This window comes from Rhinoraja longicauda, chromosome 30, assembly GCF_053455715.1.
Source record: "Rhinoraja longicauda isolate Sanriku21f chromosome 30, sRhiLon1.1, whole genome shotgun sequence".
Taxonomy (NCBI): domain Eukaryota; kingdom Metazoa; phylum Chordata; class Chondrichthyes; order Rajiformes; family Arhynchobatidae; genus Rhinoraja; species Rhinoraja longicauda.
Window position 1 is genome coordinate 6,912,254 of NC_135982.1, and position 25,312 is coordinate 6,937,565.

At 50.3% G+C, this 25,312-nt stretch overlaps 1 protein-coding gene across 6 annotated transcripts in view; it reads right to left on the bottom strand.

The window, feature by feature from the left end:
* Positions 1–7,855: 7,855 nt before the first annotated feature.
* pik3cd (phosphatidylinositol-4,5-bisphosphate 3-kinase, catalytic subunit delta) overlaps positions 7,856–25,312 on the bottom strand; it is a 177,288-nt gene continuing 159,831 nt past the window's right edge. For all 6 annotated transcript variants that reach the window (XM_078425739.1, XM_078425738.1, XM_078425737.1 and 3 more), the window contains 5 exons: positions 22,031–22,198; positions 17,594–17,717; positions 15,230–15,375; positions 12,989–13,121; positions 7,856–11,793 (listed from right to left, as the gene is read on the bottom strand). In XM_078425739.1, the coding sequence (XP_078281865.1) occupies positions 11,656–11,793; positions 12,989–13,121; positions 15,230–15,375; positions 17,594–17,717; positions 22,031–22,198 (709 nt within the window). In that variant the 3' untranslated portion in view covers positions 7,856–11,655. The remainder of the gene's footprint in view (positions 11,794–12,988; positions 13,122–15,229; positions 15,376–17,593; positions 17,718–22,030; positions 22,199–25,312) is intronic.

Sequence of the window (25,312 nt, forward strand, 5' to 3'; positions counted from 1 at the left end):
CATCTGCTGTTCCTCGTTATAGTAGTATGTAATCTAGCATAATTTGGTGCTGAGGTTGGGTTATGGTGAAGGTTGTGCAGGGTTTAGTTTAGAGATACAGTGTGGAAATTGGCCCTTCGACCCACCGAGTCCACATCGACTATTGATCACCCAATCATACTAGTTCAACGTTATCCCACTTTCTCATCTCCCTACACTCCAGGGGGAATTTACAGAGGCCAATTAATCTACAAATCTACATCTTTGGGACGAGGGGGCGCGGGGTGGTGACGTCACCTTGTCCCTTATTTGGGAGTGAGATAGTTGGCAACCCCAGTGATCGCTGGTCGGCGCAGACTCGGTGGGCCGAAGGGCCTATTTCCACACTATCTCCAAAGTCAAAAGTCTGAACCAGTGGCCAACACCTCCATCTACTGGAGCCACAGGGGACTGCAGATACTGGAATCTTGAGCAAAACACAAAGTGCTGGATGAACTCAGAGGATCAGACAGCATTTGTGGAGGGAAATGGACAGACCACGTTTTGAGTTGGAACCGTTCCTCAGACTGATCCGGTGATTTGTTTGGGACCCTTCTTCAATCTAAAGAAGTGTCCCACCCTGATACGCAATCTGTATTTTCCTCCACAATTGCCACCTGACCTGCTGAGTTCCTCCAGCACTTTGTGTTTAATCCCATCTACTGGCAACCAAGAATATTATTTCTTCCCCTCCACCCCCCAATAATCAGTCTGAAGAAGGGTCTCGACTTGACCCATCACTTATCCAAGTTCTCCAGAGAAGCTGTATGTCCCGCTGATTTACTCCAGCACTTTGTGTTTTTTCTTTCAAGGTAATTTTAACATGCATTGAAAATAATGTTAAAAGAAAATTTCTTGATTTACATAGTTTAATTTTTGGTTTATTGAAATTTAAATCCTAAAGGTAACTTATTCTTAGTTTAGTTTAGTGATACAGCATGGAAACAGGTACTTTGGCTCATTGAGATAATGCTGCCCATCGATCACCCGTTCACACACTAGTTCTATGTTTTCCCACTTTTGCATCAACTCCCTACACATTAGGGACAATTTACAGAAGCCAATTAACCTACAAACCTGCACGGCTTTGGGCTGTGGGAGGAAACCGGAGCACCCGATCACAGGGAGAACGTGCAAACTCCACACAGACAGCACCCGAGGTCAGGATCGAACCCGGGTGTCTGGGGCTGTGAGGCAGCAGCACTACCCACTGCGCCGCTGTGCCACCCTCACTTTACATTGTCCATTCATCAACATCATTGAGCAGCTCCACCATGTGAGCATGCACTGACTGCAGTGGAACAGTGTTCCCTGGACCAGTGCAGACATTCTTACTGCTCTTAATGATAGCAGAGTCAGGGGGTATGGGGAGAGGGCAGGAACGGGACCCCTGCCACCCCAGTAACGGACTGTTCCAGATGCAACGATCAGGCAAACGCCTCCGCTGTCATGCTGTGAAAATGGAGAGGATGAGACGGAGTTTCTTCCCACAGGCCATCAGGACTGTCAACTTTTATAACTCCAGAGACTAAATTTTTGTCTACACTATAGTAACTTATTAACTTTATTTATATGCTGTAACTGTAATTCTTTTTTGTGCACAATCCGCAAGTATTGCCACTTTCATTTCACTGCACATCGTGTATGTGTATGTGACAAATAAACTTGACTTGATTGTGGATGATCAGCCATGATCACATTGAATGGCGGTGCTGGCTCGAAGGGCCGAATGGCCTCCTCCTGCACCTATTGCCTATTATCTATATTGTCTATTACATGCCGCACCTCTTCTTCATTCCTTGATTAGTATAGGCATCAGAAGTCATGGGGAGAAGGCAGGAGAATGGGGTAGGAGGGAGAGATAGATCAGCCATGATTGAATGGCGGAGTAGACTTGATGGGCCGAATGGCCTAATTCTACTCCTATTCCTTATGACCTTATGATTCCGTGCAAGACTCAAACAGCGGAGATGCAAAGCCCTTTCAACTCTTCAGAGAGGAATATTCTCAAATCCATTCGTTCAAAATAATGAGGCATCCAATGTTTCCATTCAGATAATTTTTGTTTCAAAATTTAGGCACAACATTTGCCCAATTATATGTTAACGATACAAAAGTTAAAACTGGTGTCTAATTACAGTTACACAATCTGACACAATCAGGTGCAGGAAGGAACTGCAGATGCTGGTTTCAATCGAAGATAGACTCAACAAGCTGGAGTAACTCAGAGGGACAGGCAGCATCTCTGGATAGAAGGAATGGGTGATGTTTCGGGTCAGACTGAAGAAGGGTCTCGACCCGAAACGTCACCCATTCCTTCTCTCCAGAGATGCTGCCTGACCTGCTGAGTTACTCCAGCACGTTGTGTCTGTCTTTCACACAATCAGGTCTTCTGTTACTTGCACAGGTTTAAAAAAAAGAGTTCTGGTTATTAAGCAGGGAAATATTTCATTACCTATCAGTGATCGCAAGATGAAATTAATGCTCTTTGATAAAAATTGAACCTGTTATTGAAGTGACCTGTCTCCAATGCCTCATACAGACTTCTGCAGATGCACTGTAGAAAGCATACTGTTGGGTTGCTTTAGAATTTAGAGAGGCAGTGCGGAAACAAGCCCTTCGGCCCACCAAGACCGCACCGACCAGCGATCACCCCATGTGCTAGCACTGTCCGACACGCTAGGGACAATTCCCACTTTTGCCGAAGCCAATTAACCTACCAAACTGTACGTCTTTGAAGTGTGGGAGGAAACTGGGAAAACCTCACAAGGAGAAGGTACAAACTCCGTACAGCCAGCTCCCATAGTCAGGATCGAACCTGGGTCTGTGGCGCTGTAAGGCAGCAACTCTACCGCTGCGCCATCGTGACCCCACAGCCTGGTTTGTGAACCGCTCGGCCCAAGAGAGTTGTAGATGTAGCCCAGTCCATTCACACAGATCAAAATCCCCACCATCAACTCTATCTATACTTGCATCACGCTGCCTCGGGAGAGCAACCAACATAAGCAAAGACTTGTCCCACCCCGGTCATTCCTTCTTCTCCCCGCTCCTGCCTGGCAGCAGGTACAGAAACTTGAAAGAACACACCACCTGACTCCAGAACAGCTTCTTCCCCTTTGAAATTAGGCTTCTGAATGGTCCTTCCACAACAAGGCCCGATTCCAAGAAACTGCCCCACTAACCTCTGCCCCGTTGTGGGCATTGGACTTTGCCTCTGGAACTGTTGCGCTACAATGCTGAGAACTATATTCTGCACCCTGCATCTTCCCCTTTGCTCTACCTATTGTATTTGAGCTTGGCTTGATTGTATTTAATGTATAGTATTACCTGATCGGATTGGGCAGCATGCAAAACAAAGCTTTGTACTGTGCCTCGGTAAACGTGACAATAATAAACCTAAACCTAAACTTCTGACTTGGTTCAAAGAGGCTGAACAATCCATCTTCAATTTGTTACATTCTTAATGAATGATCCTTTGGGATTTTGGCGATGTGTGTTGGGGGTCGGGTTGCCAACCGTCCCATATTAGCCGGGACATCCTGTAGTTTGGGCTAAATTGGTTTGTCCCGTACGGGACCGCCCTTGTCCCGTATTAGGCCCGGGGGGCACTGTAGGCCCGGATGCTGTAGGCCCCGACACTGTAAGTCCCGACAATTTAGGTCCGGACACTCTAGGTTTCCGCCATTTCAGCTCCGGACAGTCTAGGTTCAGAGGCCCGGGCATCGACTGACGGAGGTTGCGTAGAAACCCGCCTCCCGGCCCGGGCGGCCGCCATTGGTAGAGCGGGAGCACGTGGCCGCTGGCTGGGTGAGATCACGTGGCGCACAGGGCGGTGACATCACCTTGTCCCGTTTTTGGGAGTGAGATAGTTGGCACCCCAACTTGGGGGACTTATGTTCCTCATCCCTGGTGATGTACAAGATGCCGAGGGTCTTGTCATGATGGATGTGGAGAGCATGTTTCTTTGTGGGAGAGTGGAGAAACAGGCTCACTGATGATGAGGCTCCCCAGCATAAGTAGCTGGTCAGGGAACATTTTTCTCTGAGATTTGGAATTCTCTTCCACCGAGGATGGTGGAAGCAGTCTTTGAATATTTTATGGCTGAGAGATTCAGTGTCGTACAGCCTTCAGCCCAACCTGTTCGTACCAAACACGAATCCCAATGTAAACCAGGCCCGTTTACTCTCGATTCCCCCTAAACTAGTCACTGGCCTCCAGTCTTCTTGGTATCTTTAAAAAAAACTCAATCAAATTCATGAGACACCATGTCCCATGTGCAAAACCATGTTGACTATCCCTAATCAGTACCGTCTATCCAAATGTCTTCTCCCTCAACAATCTCTCCAATAGGTTTCCCACCACAGGTGTTTGATGTCTATCGTTCCCAGGTTTTTTCTTTGCAGCCCTACTTGAATTAGTTGTCCTCCAGCCCTCAGGCACCTCTGACCATGATGCACATATATATATATATATATATATATCTCAGCCAGGGCTCCTGCAATATCTTTTTGACCTTCCCACAGTGTCTTTGGATGCACAGAATCTCTTGCCCAGAGTAGGAGAATCGAGGACCAGAGGACATGGGTTCAAGGTGAAGGGGAAAAGATTGAATAGGAATCTGAGGGGTAACTTTTTCACACAAAGGGTGGTGGGTGTATGGAACGAGCTGCCAGAGGAGGTAGTTGAGGCTGGGACTATACAACATTTAAGAAACAGTTAGACAGGTACATGGATAGGACAAGTTTGGAGGGATATGGACCAAGCGCAGGCAGGTGGGACGAGTGTAGCTGGGACAAGTTGGCCGGTGTGGGCAAGTTGGGCCAAAGGGCCTGTTTCTACACTGTATCACTCTGTGATTCTATGACTCTATCTGATCAGGCCCGGGAGATTTATCTACCTTCATATCCCTGGTAAACAAAGGGGTGAAATGTTACCATAATGAGTCAGGGTTATAATCAAAGCAGTCATCGTCTTATTGAATGGTAGAACCAGCTCGACGGGCAGAGTGGCATACCTTTGCTCTTAGTTGGTATGTCCATATTGCAGGGGTGACCTTCCATGGGGAACACATTGCTCCTGACTGTAAACGCAGTCAGCCTGACAGTGCAGACCCGAGTGAGTCGACCGGTGTGTGGCTACATTTCATACAGGAAGGATGCCATGTGAACCTTGCTATTGAGGGCGTGCAGCGTAGGTTTACTAGGTTAATTCCCGGAATGGCGGGACTGTCATATGTTGAAAGACTGGAGCGACTAGGCTTGTATACACTGGAATTTAGAAGGATGAGAGGAGATCTTATCGAAACGTATAAGATTATTAAGGGGTTGGACACGTTAGAGGCAAGAAACATGTTCCCAATGTTGGGGGCGTCCAGAACCAGGGGCCACAGTTTAAGAATAAGGGGTAGGCCATTTAGAACGGAGATGAGGAAAAAACTTTTTCAGTCAGAGAGTTGTGAATCTGTGGAATTCTCTGCCTCAGAAGGCAGTGGAGGCCAATTCTCTGAATGCATTCAAGAGAGAGCTAGATAGAGCTCTTAAGGATAGCGGAGTCAGGGGGTATGGGGAGAAGGTAGGAACAGGGTACTGATTGAGAATGATCAGCCATGATCACATTGAATGGCGGTGCTGGCTCGAAGGGCCGAATGGCCTCCTCCTGCACCTATTGTCTATTGTCTATTGAGTAATGGCAGGAAGTTTCACCTGGTGCAGGCTGAGCGACCACACCATAAGGGGGAGCTATCAGCCAGTTTCCCAACAGAGAACCAAACAGAGGATCTCACACACTGGAGAGACGGTATACAGGCAGGAGACAGAGAGCTTAGCACCATGGCAGAAAGACAACTGCCTTTATCTCAATGAATGAATGAATGAATATTTTATTGTCACATGTGGCAAGTCACAGTGAAACTCTTTGCTTGCATGCCCAAGGTATACAAATAGTCGCCACATAAAGGGCACTTACAAAGTCCCCTGCGCCAGGTCCCCCTTTGTTCCCCCTCCCTCCCAGCAGCCCCCCACGCCGGGTCCTCCATTGGCAGCAAGATAGCATGATGAAGAAACCCCTCAACAATCTTTGGCAGCAGGGCTCAGTACATGGCCCAGTCAGCGTCAATGGTGCTGAGTTAAAACAGTGATGGCGGTGCTGGCAGTAGAGTCAAGAGTCAAGTGTTTAATTATCCTATAGACCAAGTGGACCCCTTGGGTCCAAACCTCTCCTGCATTGGTGCAGCACCCTCTCACCCCCTCCCTTCCCTCCCCTCCCTTCTCCCTCCCTTCTCCCCCTCCCCTCCCCCCATTCCCTCCTCCCCACCTCCTTCCCCTCCCCTCCCTCCTTTCCCCTCCCCCCATTCCATCCCCCTCAACCCCCCTTTTCCTCCCCCCTTTTCCTCCCTCCTTCCCCCTCCCTTCACCTCCCTCCCTGGGAGATAGATTTACACTTTAAAATGTGAATAACTTTAAAAATATAACACCGATTTCAATGAAACTCCTTCCATTAGCACCAAAGTGACGACGGTGAGTAAGGTGGGCCTAAAATTGTCGTGCTATCGTGTACCGTTTTGGCTGTAGTTCAGGAACAAACAAACAAACAAACGAGAGTTTTAGTATAATAGATGTCCCGAAACTGAACACCAAAATCCTTACTGGCAGCAGCACAACAGATACACACTCTGTAAACACCATAATAAACAACAACAAAAGTATATATACCCTATACCTAGTTTTGAAATCCCCTACCCTGGAAAATAGACCGTGAATATTCACCTTCTCTGTGCTCCTCATAATTTAATATACGACTAAGTTCCCTTCCACACGGTGAAATAAAGTCCCAACCTATCCAGTCCCTCCTTACAACTAAAGACCTCCAGTTCCTGCAACATTGTTGTCAATCTTTTTTGCACCCTTTCCAGAAATGTTCACAAGGCCTCAAAGTGTGGTCGAACCAACTTCTTGTACAGTTGTAGCGTGAGTGACGTCTCAACTCTTGAACACAGTCCCCTGCCCGATCATACTAGACAATAGACAATAGGTGCAGGAGGAGGCCATTCGGCCCTTCGAGCATTCAATGATCATTCAATGTGATCATGGCTGATCATTCTCAATCAGTACCCCGTTCCTGCCTTCTCCCCATACCCCCTGACTCCGCTATCCTTAAGAGTTCTATCTAGCTGTCTCTTGAATGCCATCAAGATGCTCTCTCTAGACATCCCATCAATGTAGAAATTGAGAACTGCAGATGCTGGTTTATACCAGAGATACCCACAAAGTGCTGGAGCAACTGAGTGGGTCAGGCAGCATCTCTGGAGAGAAAGGATGGGTGACGATTCGGGTCAGGACCTTTCTACATACTTTCAGTTTGAAGAAGGGTCTCAACCTGAAAAGTCACACATTTTATTTCTCCAGAGATGCTGCCTGACCCACTGAGTTTAGTTTAGATTTAGTTTAGAGATACAGTGCGGAAACAGGCCCTTCGGCCCACCGAGTCTGCACTGACCAGCGATCCCCACACATTAAAAAACTATCCTACACAGACTCGGGACAATTTACTTTTATACCAACCCAATCAACCTACAAACCTGTACATCTTTGGAGTGTGGGAGGAAACCGAAGATCTCGGAGAAAACCCACGCAGGTCACGGGGAGAACGTACAAACTCCGTACAGACGGTGCCCGTAGTCGGGATCGAACCCGAGTCCCTGGTGCTGTAGCGCAGTTAGGCAGCAACTCTGCTGCTGCGCCACCTTACTCCACAGTTACTCCAGTACTTCGTGCCTATCCCAGCAATGTCTTAGCCAGGAAGAATTAAATATTCAAATAAATACAAAGCAGATTATTCCAACACTTTTATTTCCAACAATGCAAACACACTGGCTTATTGCAAATGTCCATTTCTTGATTTTTACAGGCTGCACTTCACACCAAATACTGGGACCTGAGGCACAGTTTCCAGACAGGGTTACCGTGGTTTCAGTCTGTCGATCAGCTGTCCAGGAAGGTGGACTATACAGACCACCACCAAGATCACAGTAGGTACCGCCAACAGCCCATTGGCTGCACGCCAACTTACTATGCAGATTATACGTTGTATTACCTTAAATATAATGGTCGTCCTAGTGGTACCATGTGGGACTTTTAATTATCGAAGCATTAAGTTATTTGAAGCAAGGTTTGAATTTATCAAGTATCTTTTCCTTATAACTTCGAAAAGAACATTCTGCAAGTTCTGTGCGGACAACCTCGTTTGAAGGCAGTTTCAGCTCACCAGGAGGCCAGGCAGGCAGCCAGCCCATCGCATTTCTACCTAGTGATTACTCAGCGGGGTTTAAATTAGGGGAATGAGCGACTAACAGCTTTTCATCTCGTACATTGATATACAGGGAGAATCATTATCTCACAGTGTAGACGTCTTCCCTCTCCTCGGGAGAGGCAGGAGGGGAGTAACAATCAGTGCGGGGCCTGATTATTTAACCCTGATCACCTTGTGGTGACCAGGTGGGCTGGAGTTAACATTACCAGCGTGGTTGAAGTGCTGAATATCCCAAAGTCTCTGTACCATCAATTTTACATTGGTCTCTCTGGCAGGAGAGGGGAGGGGAGGTATAGAGGGGGGTGGGGGGGGGAAGAGGGAGAGGGAGAGGCGTGCCTTCATTCAACAAATAAAGAAGTTGGTGAGGCCGCATTTAGAGTATTGTGTTCAGTCCTGGGCGCCATGTTATAGGAAAGATGTTGTCAAGCTGGAAAGAGTGCAGATTCACGAGGATGTTGCCAGGACTTGGGGGTCTGAGCTATAGGGAGAGGTTGAGCAGGCTGGGACTCTAATTCCTTAGAGTGCACACAAACCCACATAAACCCTAATGCGCACACACACACACACACTTGCACACACACCCTAATACACTTACACACACGTGCGCGCACGCCCACGCACACAGAGGGTTGTGAAATGAATAATCCAACTGTTGTTCTTTGAGGACAAGCATCTTGTGTTTGGGAAATGAATAACTGGTGGCCCGGGGCATTGACCCAGCACTGCACCCCCAGCAGCCAGACCCCAGAATGGGGGTGAGGGTTGAATCTGGGCCCAGTGGCAGCCCGTCCTCTCCTCTACTTCCTTCAGCCACAGCCTGGCCCAACCCTCCCTCAATCCCGGGACAAGCTCGAAGCTGGCCTGGCGTGAGCCTCAGCCATTGGTTACCGGTCTATTGCCGGGGGAAGACTTGGACTGATGCACGGGGCATTTGGTGGGGGACTCCATTCTGTACCTCAGCCTCTCCCACCACCCCCCCATCTCCATCCCTCCCCTCCCCTCCCCTCCACCCCCCCCCTTCACTAACAGCCACAGACCTGGGACATTGTACCTGCACATGCAACTTTCTAAATTTGCCCAGATTTAACGTTTTTATAAAATCAGCAAAAAAAAGTCTCGTCTTTTGTCATTTCTGCTCACAAAGTTCATTTTCACAAGGTGTTTCACTTGCCTTGGGATATTGGTTCTGTAAACATATTCCTCTGAGATGCTACACAAAAAGTACCACCGATAAAAAGAGAAAAAAAACATTCAACTTTGTTTTTAAATATGCAAATATGAAACAGCTCAATTTACACACACAAGTTTGCATAAGAAGCAAAACAAAGGCACATTTAACTTCATCAAGGTGCAGTTCCGCCGGCTTTGCATCTACGTTTATAAGTGTGGTCAACTCCAGGCTGCTTTGGTCAACGCTGGGGCCTTGGCTGAATGGATCCACATCCTAGGTTTAGTGAAGGCGTTTGGGCAGGAGTTCCCATGGTCGCTTTGGCTTCAGTGCTGGGACGTGCCACCTTCCCCTGGCGTGATGCCAACACCTATTGGCCACTCGTCAATGCACCTCTTCAACATGTCCAGTGGAGTTCATCAAATGGTCTCCAACTGGTGACGTTGGGTGAGTGTGCTCACCACCCCTTTGTGCGTCTGCAGCCAGTGTTCTGTCCCCACCCCACCTCAAAACCACCGCCGCTCACAAGCCCCTCACCACCACCTCTCCCTACTCTGACGCCCCTGCCAAGGCAATACTATCATTGGCTTCCAAAGACACACGATTAGACCCCAATACCCGACAGTTCAGAGGTACAGCACAGGCCCTTCAGCCCACCGAGTCCACGCCGACCATCGATCACCAGTTCTATGTTTATCCCACTTTCTCATCCACTCCCTACATACTAGAGGCAATTTACAGAGGGCCAATTAACCTACTAACCCGCACGTCTTTGGGGTGTGGGAGGAAACCGGAGCACCCGGAGGAAACCCTCATGGACAGCGGCCCAGGTCAGGATCGAACCCGGGTCTCTGGCGCCGTGAGGCAGCAACTCTACCCACTGCGCCACAAGGTTCTTTACAACCTTGTCACCTTACCATGGATGGGGTGGGGGATGGGGGAGCTCAGGCAACCTTCTCCACAATGGTGGTGACCTCTCTATACTGCTCAGGAACAAAGCTTGTTACATTAGTTCAGTTCCCCTTAAACCATCCATCTCCACCCCTCCTTGTGCATCCGTAGCAACCAGTATTCCTTCCCCATCCCCAACTCAAAACCATCTATCTTCAATCAGGTGTCAATGAAAACAAATCCTCTTCCTTCCACAATGAAACTGATTCTTGGGGCAGGAGCGCTGGAGGGAGGCTTGTCTTACAACACGTCTCAGTCGGTATACGTGACCGGTCCCTGCCTGCAGACCCAGGCAGGTCAGGGCGTTGGCATCCACTGGGTATTGATCGTTCGAGGAGCCCGGGGCTGAGAGTGGGTGACGTTTGAAGAGGAGTGAAGGCGAGTCTTGTCCCGGCTGAGCTGCTTCACGGAAGCAGACGGCCGCACCTTTGGATGGAGCCCGGGCAAAGCCCCGCACACAGCTCTGGAAGACACAAATGTGCTGTCTGACTGGACCCTGGATATCTTTGACAGTCAAGAAAACCTTCTCTTGAAAGTGGGGAAGATGGAAGAGGTCGGGTCATTGCCAGGGACAAGGGTTGCTTTCCGTCTCCAGAGATGCTATCAGACCTTGTTGTGTTACTTTGTGTCCATCCAAGGGTTGTCCATACGGCCTTTCCCTGGCACCACTGGCTCCGCTCGGGCATTGAGGGGAAAGTCTGATACAGTAGGTGGTCGTGTCAGAGTGCAGGTGGGTACCGCTGGAGGGTACCATTGAAGATGGGTACCATTGGAGGTGGGTACCATTGGATGTGGGTACCATTGGAGGTGGGTACCATTGGATGTGGGTACCATTGGATGTGGGTATCATTGGTGGTGGGTACCATTGGATGTGGGTACCATTGGCGGTGGGTACCATTGGTGGGTGCCGCTGGAGAAGGGTACCATTGGAGGTGGGTACCATTGGAGGTGGGTACCACTGGAGATGGGTACCTAAAGCAGGTAGTCTGTGGCAGCTCTGTACCCAGGACCCTAGAGTGGGGTGGCCGCAGTCACTTGTAAACATCTTTCAAAGTTTGTCACAAACATTGGGAGAAGGTTTCTGTTCTGCGGGCGTCTGTGGGTGTTCCGGTCGCTGGCTGACCCGTTGTGTGCCGGCCGGTGCTCGCGGTCACGGTGCCTGGCGGAGCTGTGCTCCTGGGCGCTGGGCCGAGGCAGAGCCGGTCACGGGGCTAGGAGCGGTTGTCCTTGGCCACATTGTGGGCCATCCAGTTCACTTTGGTCTTCCAGCTCTCCCGCAGAGCCTCGTCAAACTTCATCTTGAATTGCCTCAGGGCCTCCTCCTCAGTCTTGCCCAGAGCCAGCGAATCCTGCAGAGGAGGAGAAGAGGCCGTCTGACAAAGGTACTCACACCTGTCGGCACACACGCACCCACACCGACCAGCACACACACACCCACACCCACCAGCACACACGCACCCACACACACCAGCACACACGCACCCACACACACCAGCACACACGCACCCACACACACCAGCACACACGCACCCACACACACCAGCACACACGCACCCACACACACCAGCACACACGCACCCACACACACCAGCACACACACACCCACAAACACCGTCCCACACCCGCCCCCGGCCTCTCACACACACACCCACACCGACCAGCACACACACACCCACACACACACCCACACCCACCGTTCCACACCCACCCCCAGCCTCTCACACACGCACCCGCACCGACCAGCACACACACACCCACACACACCAGCACACACACACCCACACACACCAGCACACACACACCCACACCCTCTCCCCAGTCGCACCCAGGGCTGGTGTGCACAGGGACGGTGAGGGAGTCTGGGGGAGAGCGTGGGGGAGGGGGAGCGGGGGAGAGGGTGGGAGGGGAGGGGGAGGGGGGGAGAGCGTGGGGGAGGGGGAGCATGGGGGAGAGGGGCCAATTTACAGAGGGCCAATTAATCTATAACCCTGTACATCCTTGGGATGTGGGAGGAAACCAGAGCACCCGGAGGAAACCCACGTGGTCACAGGAAGAACGTGCAAACTCCACACACAAACAGCACCTGTGGTCAGGATCAAACCCGGGTCTCTGGTGCTTGGAGGCAGTGGCTCTACCCGCTGTGCCACTTGCTGCCATTGTAAGTGTGACAATAATAAACGTATATTGGTAACAAGGCAGCGCGGTGGCGCAGCGGTAGAGTTGCTGCCTTGCAGTGGCAGAGACCCGGGTTCGATCCTGACTACGGGCGCCGTCTGTACAGAGTTTGTACGTTCTCTCCGTGACCTGCGTGGGTTTTCTCCAAGATCTTCGGTTTCCTCCCACAGTCCAAAGACGTGCAGGTTTGCAGGTTCATTGGCTTGGTATAAATGTAAATTGTTCCTTGTGTGTGTGGGGTAGGGTTAGTGTGCGGGGATCGCCGGTCGGTGCGGTCTCGGTGGGCAGAAGGGCCTGTTTCCACGCTGTATCACTGAACTAAACTAAAGCAGTGTGTCAGGGCGCAGACAGGCCGGTGCGTGGTCTCACCTTGAGATACTGGATGTCTTTGGAGCAGCTGAGCTCAGGAAGGCCAGCTGCCTGCATCAGTGCAAAGAGGTTAATGAAGAGAGGGCAGTGCCTCCGCAGAATCATGTAGGCCTGTTCACAATGCTTCCGGAATCTTCCCACCGTGCCAAATGAACAGGGAAGGAGAAAGGAAAAGTCCACGTGAATTCCAACCGCGCACAGATACACGACTCGCACTATAGACAATAGGTGCAGGAGGAGGCCATTCGGCCCTTCGAGCCAGCACCGCCATTCAATGTGATCATGGCTGATCATTCTCAATCAGTACCCCGTTCCTGCCTTCTCCCCATACCCCCTGACTCCGCTATCCTTAAGAGCTCTATCCAGCTCTCTCTTGAATGCATTCAGAGAATTGGCCTCCACTGCCTTCTGAGGCAGAGAATTCCACAGATTCACAACTCTCTGACTGAAAAAGTTTTTCCTCATCTCAGTTCTAAATGGCCTACCCCTTATTCTTAAACTGTGGCCCCTTGTTCTGGACTCCCCCAACATTGGGAACATGTTTCCTGCCTCTAACGTGTCCAACCCCTTAATAATCTTATACGTTTCGATAAGATCTCCTCTCATCCTTCTAGATCTCCTCTCACAACGTGCACAACATGTGCACGCAAGCTCAAATCCATCTGTACAGTAAACCCTCTCAATAACAGACGACGGGGGGGGATGGACACCGTTATTGCCGATTGTCCGCCGAAGCTGGCCGGGGTAAAGCAGATGAGCGTGTGGCAGCACTGGGCCTGTACTCGCTGGAGGTGGGAAGGATGAGGGGGGACCTCATTGAAACTTACCGAATGGTGAAAGGCCTGGATAGAGTAGTCCGCTCCCTGCACACTAGGGGGAAACTTACAGCGGCTATTTAACCTACAAACCCGCACGTCCTTGGGATGCGGGAGGAATCCGGAGCACTCGGAGGAAACCCACGAGGTCGCAGGGAGAACGTGCAAACTCCACACAGACAGCACCCGTAGTCAGGATTGTATCTGGTGCGTGTGACCAGAGTGTGACTGGAGGGCGATGGAGTTTAAAGCAGGGAGTTTGCCCACAAATAGATTTAGCCTTTTAAATTGTAGCGAATCCCAACTAGGACTGTGCTGAAAAATGTTTTGGTTCTGTCCGCATTGAAGACTGAAACAGAGACGGCCTCTGTTGGGCAGGTGGGCCAAGGAAGGGCTGATGGAATCTAATGCAGAGAAATGTGAGGTTTCGCATTTTGGGAAGACTAAGATGGGCCAGTGAATGGTGGGGCTCTGGGGAGTGGTGTAGAGCAGAGGGATCTAAGAGTGCAGTTCAATGAAAGTGGTGTCGCAGGTAGATAGGGTAACCATCCTGCAATAGTGACTCCCTCCCTCGACCCCACTCCATTCACCATTCCCCCCACCCCCCCCACCACCTCCAGCCCAACTTGCCCACGCCGCCCAACATGCCCCATCTACACTAGTTCCACCTGCCAGCTTGTTTCAAACAACCAGCCCCCTTTGTGTAAAAAAAGTTACCCCTCAAGTTCCTCTAAAATCTTTCCCTCTTCACCTTAAACCTATGTCCTTTGGTTCTCGATTCCCCATCTCTGGGCAAGAGACTCTATGTGCATTTACCCGATCTATTCCTCTCACAATTTTGTGCACTTCTATATGATCACACCCCCCATCCTCCTGCGCTCCAGGGAATGGAGTCCCAGCCTGGTCAACTGCTCCAGGTAGCTCAGACCCTCGAGTCCTGGCAATATCGTCAGAAATCTTCTCTGCACCCTTTTGTGTAAAACTGAAATGCCCAAAACTAAACACAAGTCTCACAGCATCTCATATAACTGCAACATGACCACCCAACGTTTATTCACGTTGGTTTAGTCATACATCACGGAAACAGGCCCTTCATTCCTACCTGTCCATGCCGACCAAATGCCCCATCTACACCAGTGCCACCTGCCCATGTTTGGCTCAATTCCTTCTAAACCTTTTCTATCCTTTTAAATGCTGTTATAGTACCTGCCTCTGTCAACTCGCTCCTTACACCCACCACCCTCTGTTTGGAAAATGTTGCCCCTATTAAATCATTCCTCATTCACCTTAAACCTATGTCTTCTAGCTCTTGGGTAAAAGACTGTGTGTATTCACCCTATTCCCCACCCCCCGACCGCCCTGTCGATTGCCCTCATGATCTGGTGCACGTTTGTCGTTACTCCGAGTGGAAGCTTGCACCAGTTACCTTTCAAACTTCTCGCTGTTGTTGGTCTTCCCTTGTTGGATCACGTGGACAAAGTCATGGGTTAAAATGAAAGGCACCCGCTCCCTGTTAATGCCAAACTTGCTCTTGAAGTTTCCCAGGAAGTGTCCAAAATCAATGTGGAAGAGCTGTGGGACAGAAGGATGGAAGAGGCATCTTTACAACTGAATACAAAATTCACGGATGCCGAAAGGGCACAAGTTTTAAACAAAGCACAAGGTGCCGGAGGAACTCAGCAGGTCAGGCAGCATCCGTGGAGGGAACTGGACAGGTGACATTTCGGGTCGGGACCCTTCTTCAGACATGCAAAGTAGGATCCCAACCCAAAATGTCACCTGTGCACGACCCTCCGTAGTTACTGCCTGACTTACTGTTCCTCCAGCACTTTGTGTTCTGCTCAAAGTTCCGGCTTCTGCAGTTCCTTGTGTTTCCAAGTTATTCAGCAACTTTCAATGATGCACTTGAAGTGGATTTATTTTTGGGGTCACAACCAAGATAAAATTAACTATCATTTAAGAGACTATCATTTAAGGTACTATCACAACATTTTAGAGACATTTGGACAGGTACCTGGATAGGACAGGTTTACCAAGTTATGTGCGGGCAGGTAGGACCAGTGTAGATGGGGGCGTGTGGGTCAGCATGGCCAAGTGGGGCTGAAGGGCCCGTTTGCACTCTGTATGACTCTACGAGTCTATGGTTAGGGAGTCCAGATTAGATTTCTTGTTCAGTCTGGGCCCCTCTCTATTGAGATGAATAGGAAACGAATATTTTGTCAGCTTGTTGATTGTACAAAATGATGAATATTTGGGGCAAAAGTGGAGGAGCTTTCTTAGTCTGAAGCCGGTCTCTCGCCATCTCCTTCCTAACGGAAACCCAGCAGCCCTGGTTTCAACTGGCCACACGTCACTGCTATCCCAGCCACCCACCCTGCTGATAAGGATGATGGAATATTTACTTACACACCACGGTGAAGTTGGACAGCACAGAAATGGCCATTTGGCCCATCTCATCCATGCCGACCACAATACCTATCTACGCTAATCCTACTTGCCTCAACTCAGAAGCTAGGGCACTGATGTGCTGCAATGCTGAGAACTATAAGAAAATAACTGCAGATGCTGGTACAAATCGATTTATTCACAAAATGTTGGAGTAACTCAGCAGGTCAGGCAGCATCTCGGGAGAGAAGGAATGGGTGACGTTTCGGGTCGAGACCCTTCTTCAGACTGAAGAAGGGTCTCGACCCGAAACGTCACCCATTCCTTCTCTCCCGAGATGCTGCCTGACCTGCTGAATTACTCCAGCATTTTGTGAATAAATCAATGCTGAGAACTATATTCTGCACTCTGTATCTTCCCCTTTGGTCTACCTGAGTTTGACCTGATTGTATTAATTCTAGTATTATCTGCAATAAAAAGGAACTGCAGATGCTGATTTATACCAAAGATAGACACAAAATGCTGGAGTAACTCAGCGGGTCAGGCAGCATCTTTGGAGAGAAGGAATGGGTGATGTTTCCGGTCGGGTCTGAAGAAGGGTCCTGACCCGAAACATCGCCTGTTATGTTCTCCAGAGATGCTGCCTGACCCGCTGAGTTACTGCAGCACTTTGTGTTTGAATGATCTGATTCAATGGGACAGCAAGCAAAGCTAAGATTTTCACTATATCTGGTCACACATGATAATAATAGACCTAAACCTAAACCTTTCCCATCTTAGTGCCCGTCCAAATGCCTTTGAAATGTTGCAATTGTACCTATAAAGTTAAGCCAGTAGATGTGTAGAAAGGAACTGCAGATGCTGGTTTACACCAAAGATAGACACAAAATGCTGGAGTAACTCAGCGGGACAGGCAGCATCCCTGGAGAGAAGGAATGGGTGACGTTTCGGGCCGAGACCCTTCCTCAGAGTTCAGAGTTACCACTAGCGGGAGAGTCTAGAACCAGAGGTCAAAGCCTCAGAATAAAAGGACGTACCTTTAGAATGGAGATGAGGGGGAATTTCTTTCGTGAGAGGGTGGTGAATCTGTGGAATTCATTGCCACAGACGGCTGTGGAGGCCAAGTCAATGAGTTTTTTTAAAGCGGAGATTGACAGGTCCTTGACCAGTACGGGTGTCGGGGGGGTTATGGGGAGAAGGCAGGAGAATGGGGTTGAGGTGGAAAAGCTAGGTCAGCCATGACTGAATGGTGGAGCAGACTCAATGGGCCGAATGGCCTAATTCTGCTCCCATGGTTTAATGACCTCCCTGACTGCAGCCTGCAGCACTGGTGCATTAACCCCGGCAGGGACACGCACTGCCTCCAGGGTTGGCAACCGTGTATTCTCCGCGCCCGCTCCCCCACCTGTCCGTTCTCCTTGATCATGATGTTGTCGCTGTGCCGGTCGCCGATGCCCAACACGTACGTGGCCACACAGTAGCCCGCGCACGACAGCGTGAACTCCTCGATGGCTCGTTCCAGCGCTTCCCTGCAAGAGGCGGCAGAGCACAGCTGGTTAGTACATCGCCGAGATGGGGAGAACGCAGCATTCAGAGTCGTAGAGTCACACAGCATGGACTCAGGCCCCTCGGCCCAACTTGCCCATGCCAACCAATATGTCCCATCTACACTAGTCCCACCCGCCTGTGTTTGGTCCATGTCCCTCTAAACCTGCCCTATCCATGTACCTGTTCGAATGTTTCTTAAACGTTGCAATCATCCCTGCTTCAACTACCTCCTCCGTCTGCTTGTTCCATACACCCACATTCTATGTAAAAAGGTTACCCCTCAGGTTCCCATTCAATCTTTCCCTCTTCACCTTAAACCTGCACGGTGGCGCAGCGGTAGAGTTGCTGCCTTACAGCGAATGCAGCACCTGAGACTCAGGTTCGATCCTGACTACGGGCGCCGTCTGTACGGAGTTTGTACGTTCTCTCCGTGAGTTTTCTCTGAGATCTTTGGTTTCCTCCCACACTCCAAAGACGTACAGGTATGTAGGTTAATTGACTGGGTAAAATGTAAAAATTGTCCCTAGTGTGTATAGGATAGTGTTAATGTGCGGGGATCGCTGGGCGGCACGGACTCGGTGGGCCGAAGGGCCTGTTTCCGCGCTGTATCTCTAAATCTAAATCTACATCCTCTGGTCTTCATTCCCCTCCTCTGGGCTAAAGACTTTATCCAACCCATTCCTCTCATGATCTTGTACACCTCTATAAGATCACCCCTCAGCCCCTTGCACTGAAAGGAATAGAGTCCTAGCCTGCTCAACCTCACCCTACAGCTCAGGCCTTCAAGTCCTGGCAACATCCTCGTGAGTCTTCTCTGCACTGTGTCCAGCTGTGCCCTGGCCAACTTTAGCTGGGGACTTCGTGGCGGCAGAGGCCACTAAAAGCTCTCACTCTGCCACCCAGCCTCCTCCATCCAGATACAGCACAGTGGGCAGATACAGCACGGGCCCACAGTGGGCAGGTACAGCACAAAGTCACAGTGGGCAGGTACAGGACAGGCCCACAATGGTCAGATGCAGCATGGGCACACAGTGGGCAGATACAGCACGGGCCCACAGTGGGCAGATACAGCACAGTGGGCAGATACAGCACGGGCCCACAGTGGGCAGATACAGCACGGGCCCACAATGGGCAGATACAGCACGGGCCCACAATGGGCAGATACAGCACGGGCCCACAATGGGCAGATACAGCGCGGGAACACAGTGGGCAGATACAGGACGGAGCCACAGTGGGCAGATACAGCACAAAGTCACAGTGGGCAGGTACAGCACGGGCCCACAGCGGGCAGGTACAGCACAAAGTCACAGTGGGCAGATACAGCACGGGCCCACAATGGGCAGATACAGCACGGGCCCACAGTGGGCAGATACAGCACGGGCCCACAATGGGCAGATACAGCACGGGCCCACAGTGGGCAGATACAGCGCGGGAACACAGTGGGCAGATACAGGACGGAGCCACAGTGGGCAGATACAGCACAAAGTCACAGTGGGCAGGTACAGCACAAAGACACAGTGGGCAGGTACAGCACGGGCCCACAGCGGGCAGGTACAGCACAAAGTCACAATGGGCAGGTACAGCACAGTGGGCAGATACAGCACGGGCCCACAGCGGGCAGATACAGCATGGGCCCACAGCGGGCAGATACAGCATGGGCCCACAGTGGGCAGATACAGCACGGGCCCACAGCGGGCAGATACAGCACGGGCCCACAGTGGGCAGATACAGGACGGAGCCAGCTGCCCACGTCACCCTGACTCTCACCTCTCTACACAACGGAGGGAAATGTCAGCCAAATGTCACGGCACTTTAGACTGGAGACATTCAGCACAGAATCAGGCCTGTCCTTCGACCCACCGAGTCTGCTTTGACCAGCGATCAACCTGTGCACTAACACTATCCTGCACACTAGGGACAACTTACAATTTTTACCAAAGCCAATTTACCTACAAACCCGCACATATCTGGAGTGTGGGAGGAAAGGGGAGCATCAAGAGAAAATCCAGACGGTCGCAAGGAGAACGTGCAAACTCCGCACAGACAGCACCCCTAGTGAGGATGGAACCTGGGTCTCTGGCGCTGTAAGGCAGCAACTCTACCGCTGCACCACCGTGCCGTTGCAGACTGCAGGGGTAATAATCCCCAGCACGTCAGACAGAGCATGCTCCCGACACTGACTGCCGCAAGAACAATGTCTGTTTAATCTAATGTCATAAAACCATGGGGATCAAAACATTTCAAGCATTCTAACCATTCCAAACATCCAAACAAGCCAAGTGTTGTTCCAATCACATGTTTAAATTCAGCAACACTTTTTGTGCTTCCCTCCGCAAAGATAGAGGGAAGGCAGATGAACAGAAAGATGAACGGAGCAAAATACAGAGAGATCCTTGATGGAAAACCTGCTGCAGAGCGTTCTGGGCCTCAGACTGGGGCGGAGGTTCACCTTCCAATAGTACAATGACCCTAAGCACACAGCCAAGACAATGTAGGAGTGGCTTCTTGACTGTCGGCAGGAATTGCTGCCTCACTGCTCCAGAGACCCAGGTTGAATCCTGACTACGGGCGCCGTCTGTACGCAGTTTGTACGTTCTCCCCGTGACCGAGGGGGGTTTCCTCCCACATTCCAAAGACGTGCAGGTTTGTTGGTTAATTGCCTACTGTAAATTGTTCCTAATATGTAGGATAGGCTGAGTGTACAGGTCGGCACAGACTTGGTGGGCCAAAGGGTTCGTTTGTTTCCCCGCTGTATCGCTAAGCCAAACCGAGGCAGGGCTGTCAAAGGGGGAACCATCAGCGGCTGAGGGCTGGGGAAAGCAGGGGCATGGGATTACAGGGCTTCTCTCTGTTAGAGGGAACAGCATGGGATTACAGGGCTTCTCTCTGTTAATGGGCCAGCATGGTTTTGATGGGCTGAAAGGTATCCTCTGCTGCACCAGTTCTGTGATCCCAGAAACTCAAAGAAATGATGGGCAGACTTGTTGCCAAGATTGTCACCAGAGTCTGTCGAGTTGGTGAACATTTTGCTTGTGTCAGCGACATCTTTTGTGACATTGTAATGGTTCACGGTGGCGCAGCTGGGTCGAGCTGCTGCCTCACAGCGCCAGAGACCCGGGTTCGATCCTGACCACGGGTGCTGTCTGTGTGGAGTTTGCACGTTCTCCCCGTGACCCCCTGCGTATCCTCCATGTGCTCCAGTTTCCTCCCACACCCCAAAGACGTGCGTGTTTAAAGGTTAATTGACCTCTGTAAAATCGCCCCTAATGCGGGGGAGAGAATGAGTGTGAGGGAGTGGATGAGAAAGTGGAATAACCTCGGACTAGTGGGAGCGGGAGCTTGATGGTTGGCGTGGACCTGGTGGGGTGACGAGCCTGTCTCCGTGCTGCATCTTTCAATCAATTAGTCACAATGGCTGAATGAAGATGCAGAGTCCTGGAGTAGCTCACCGTTAAGTTACTCCAGCACACTGTGTCTTCTTTTGTACACAAGCACCTGCAGTTCCTTGTTTCTATATTATGACTGGAGGTACAGTGTCAATGGATGACCCAACCTGAGCCATCCTGCTGACGAAAAGAGGGGGGAGGGAGGAGGGAAGGTGGAGGAATGGCAGCTGGGAACCCACAGCTAGTCACTCACTATCTGCATTAGATAGAAATTGTCAGCTACCACCCGATGTCAATCTTCCTTGCTCCTTTAGATACTGACTGATGCTTATCATTGTCATTGGGTGGCACAGCATGGTAACAGGCCCTTCGGCCCACTGAGTCTATGCTATCCATCAACCACTTGTTTACCCTAATCCCAGTTGAATTCCATTTTTAACACTGTGGACGGCTCGATTGTAATCATGCATAGACTTTCTGCTGACTGGATAGCATGCAACACAAAAGCTTTTGACTGTACCTCAGTACAGGGAGGCACAGTGGTGCAGCAATAGAGCTGCTGCCTCACAGCTCCAGAGACCGGGGTTCGATCCTGACCAAGGGCGCTGTCTGTATGGAGTTTGTACGTTCTCCCTGTGACCATGTGGGTTTTACCCCGGGTACTCCGGTTTCCTCCCACACTCCAAGGATGTGCAGGTTTGCAGGTGAATTAGCTTTGGTAAAATTGTAAATCGTCCCTAGTATGTCGGATAGGTTGGTGTGTGGGATGAACTGACCTGGTCGGCTCAGACTAGTTGGGCCGAAGGGCCTGTTTCCGTGCTGTATGTCTAAACTAAGCTAAACTAAACTACTTGTCAAATCATTTCTGCCATTTGCTGTTCACAGGCCAAAGTAAAACGCGTCCATACCCTGGGTTCTTTGACTTCAGCCAGTTCAGTAGAGCATCTTTGTTGAAAGCCGCTGTGGCAGCCATGTTGCTTTTGTTCAGCTGGATATTGGCGATAGTCTCCGAGTGCGGAACCACCTCGATCACTCCCGTCTTATCCCCCGTCGACAGGCAGCCGTAAGGAATCATCCTGCAGGAAGGGGAAAGAATTGAGGCAACGTGAGCATCTTCAGTAAGTCTGTTTCTTGTAACCAAAGAAAATACCATTGGAGACCCAAGAGACAGCAGGTGCTGGAGGAACTGAGCAAAAAAAAGCAAAGTGCTGGAGGAACTCTGTGGGTCAGGTGGCATCTGTGGAGAGAAATGCACAGTCTGAAGAAGGGAGCCAAGCTGAAAGGTTGTCTGTCCACAAAATGCTGGAGTAACTCAGCAGGTCAGGCAGCATCTCGGGAGAGAAGGAATGGGTGACGTTTCGGGTCGAGACCCTTCTTCCATCTAGTTTAGTTTAGAGATACAGCTTAGAAATAGGCCCTACGGCCCACCGGGTCCACACTGACTAGTGATCCCCACACACTAACACTATCCTACACACACTAGGGACAATTTACAATTTTTACCAAAGCCAATTAACCTACAAACCTGTATGTCTTTGGGATGTGGGAGGAAATCAGAGCACCCGGAGAAAACCCACGCAGGTCGCAGGGAGAACGTACGCTCTGTACAGACAGCACCCGTGGTCAGGATCGAACCTGGTCTCTGGCGCTGCGAGGCAGCGACTCTACCGCTGTGCCACCGTGCCACCGTGCCACCGTGCCGAGCCTATTCCAATCATTTAAATCTGGCCTTGTAACATGGACCCGTTACTGCAGCCAGGATCAAAAACACTTTACCAGGCTGCTCCACACATTTGAAAGTAAAACTTGTGCAAAGTCTCCCAATGCATTGGAGTCTTTAAAAATGAAAAGACTAAAGTCCCTGAAGACAGCAGGTAAAATACATCAAAGTAGACCCATGTAAACCAAAGTAAACCATGTCGACCAAAGTAAACCCAAAGTAAACTAAAAAGGTTTATGAGGGTGGGGGGGTGTGAAGGGCTGGAGGCGAGAAAAGGCAAGCACCAATTTGGTCCGTCCACCAATAACCCCGAACATCATTGTCCATTATACATCAACGTTTGGCATTTGCAGGTTAATAACCGACACATTTTCAGATTTTGCAATTATGGGGTTTAAAGAGGAGTTTTCAATATCCTACGTGTTAGGTTGGTAAGGTTGTGTTGGGAATTGTTTCTCAATATTATAAATTCTCTGGTGGCTTTGTTACACCCACAATATTACCTCATCTTCGAGGAAGTTCTGCTTCATCTGCCAGCAAGTTTATTCATAGAACAAAGGCCGGCCAAAGCTTTCTGCAGAAGCAAGGAACTGCAGATGCTCTGGTTTGCGGAAAAAAAAAGAAAAGTGCTGGAGTAACTCAGCGGGTCAGGCAGCATCTCTGGAGAACACGGATAGGTGACGCTTCGGGTTGGGATCTTTCTTTAATTTAGTTTAGAGATAGTTTAGAGAGTACAGCTGGGAAACAGACCCTTCGGCCCACCGAGTAGGTGCCGACCAGCAATCCCCGTATACTAGCACTATCCTAATGATACTAACTAGTGTTAGCTAGCACTATCCTACACTCTAATGATGATTTACAATCTTTACCTCAGAGCCTGCACGTCTTTGGAGTGTGGGAGGAAACCGGAGTACCCAGAGAAAACCCACCCAGTCACGGAGAGAACGTACAAACTGCGTACAGTGCCTGGATTGTACCCGGGTCTCTGGCGCTGTAAGGCAGCAACTCTACCGATGCGCTACCATGCTGCCCCTTCTGTAAATGAGTGTGAAGAAGAGTCCCGACTAGAGACGTCACCAATCCGCGTTCTCCACAGATGCTGCCTGACCCGCTGAGTTACTCCAGGTGTCAAAGCTTTCTGCATCCGCTCAGCGTGCAGTTCATGGTCTCACCAGCAGGAGGTGGTGCCGAGCACTGTTTCTGGGGAAGGGGAGGCATGTGAGAGAATATTCTGCATGTTCATTTCTAAAATGAAATGGGCTTACAGACCACTGACGCACATAGGAATGTGATGTTAGGGGGGGCTAAAAGTTTCAATAGGAATGCAACTCGACACAAATCAAAATGTAATGTGGAATTCCGTCAGTGGTTTACAGTGACGTTGAGATAAATGTGTCTCTTGAGAGCGTGTCTGGGCCAAGATCCATCGCTGCAGAGAAAGCTGCTCGGTTTAATTTCCGAGATGGGGGACATTAAATCATTAAGATTCATTGTGCAAGCACTGATATCACAGTCATTTCCAGCAGCAACCATTACCGGCACATTCCCGCACTCCCTCCCTCTGTTAGTGAGGTCACAACCTCACCACAAAGAGCCAGACAATTCCACGAAGCTGCAATGTGACTCTGTGCAGCTTTCTGAAACATAGAGGCTGCCCGGAGGATCACATAGAGAGAGGCTGCCTGGGTCGCGACTCTTCTTCAGACAGATTGTAGTTGGGGGGGAGAACGCTGGGAGGTGGGAGTGGGGCAGAGCCTGGCAAACGATCGGTGGATACGAGATGGACGAAAGCTGGAGATGAAAGGGGACTAAAGGCGGCGCAGCGGTAGAGTTGCTGCCTCACGGCACCAGAGACCCCGGGCTCCACCCTGACTACGGGTGCTGTCTGTACGGAGTTTGTACGTTCTACCTGTGACCACATGCATTTTTCTCCAGGTTCTCCAGTTTCCTCCCACACTCCTAAGACGTGCGGGTTTGTAGGTTAATTGGCTTTGGTAAGTTGTACAAATTGCACCTAGTGTGTAGGATAGTGCCAGTGTGTGGGGTGATTGCTAGTTGGCACAGACCCGAAGGGACTGTTTCCGTGTTGTATCTCTAAAGTGTAAAGTAGAGAGACAAAAGGGGGAGGTGTGAAATGTAAAGGGGGAGGCGTGATACCAACCCATCCACCAATCCAAAAATACCCCCTCACCTGTATCCACCTATCACTCGTGTAGGAAAAAACTGCAGATGCTGGTTTAAATCAAAGGTAGACACAAAATGGTGGAGTAACTCAGCGGGTCAGGCAGCAATTCGGGAGAGAAGGAATGGGTGACGTTTCGGGTCGAGACCCTTCTTCAGACCTTCTCTCCAGAGATGCTGCCTGACCCGCTGAGTTACTCCAGCATTTTGTGTCTACCATCTAAAATCAGTACCCCGTTCCTGCTTTCTCCCCACATCCCCTTGATTCCGTTAGCCCGAAGAGCTAAAT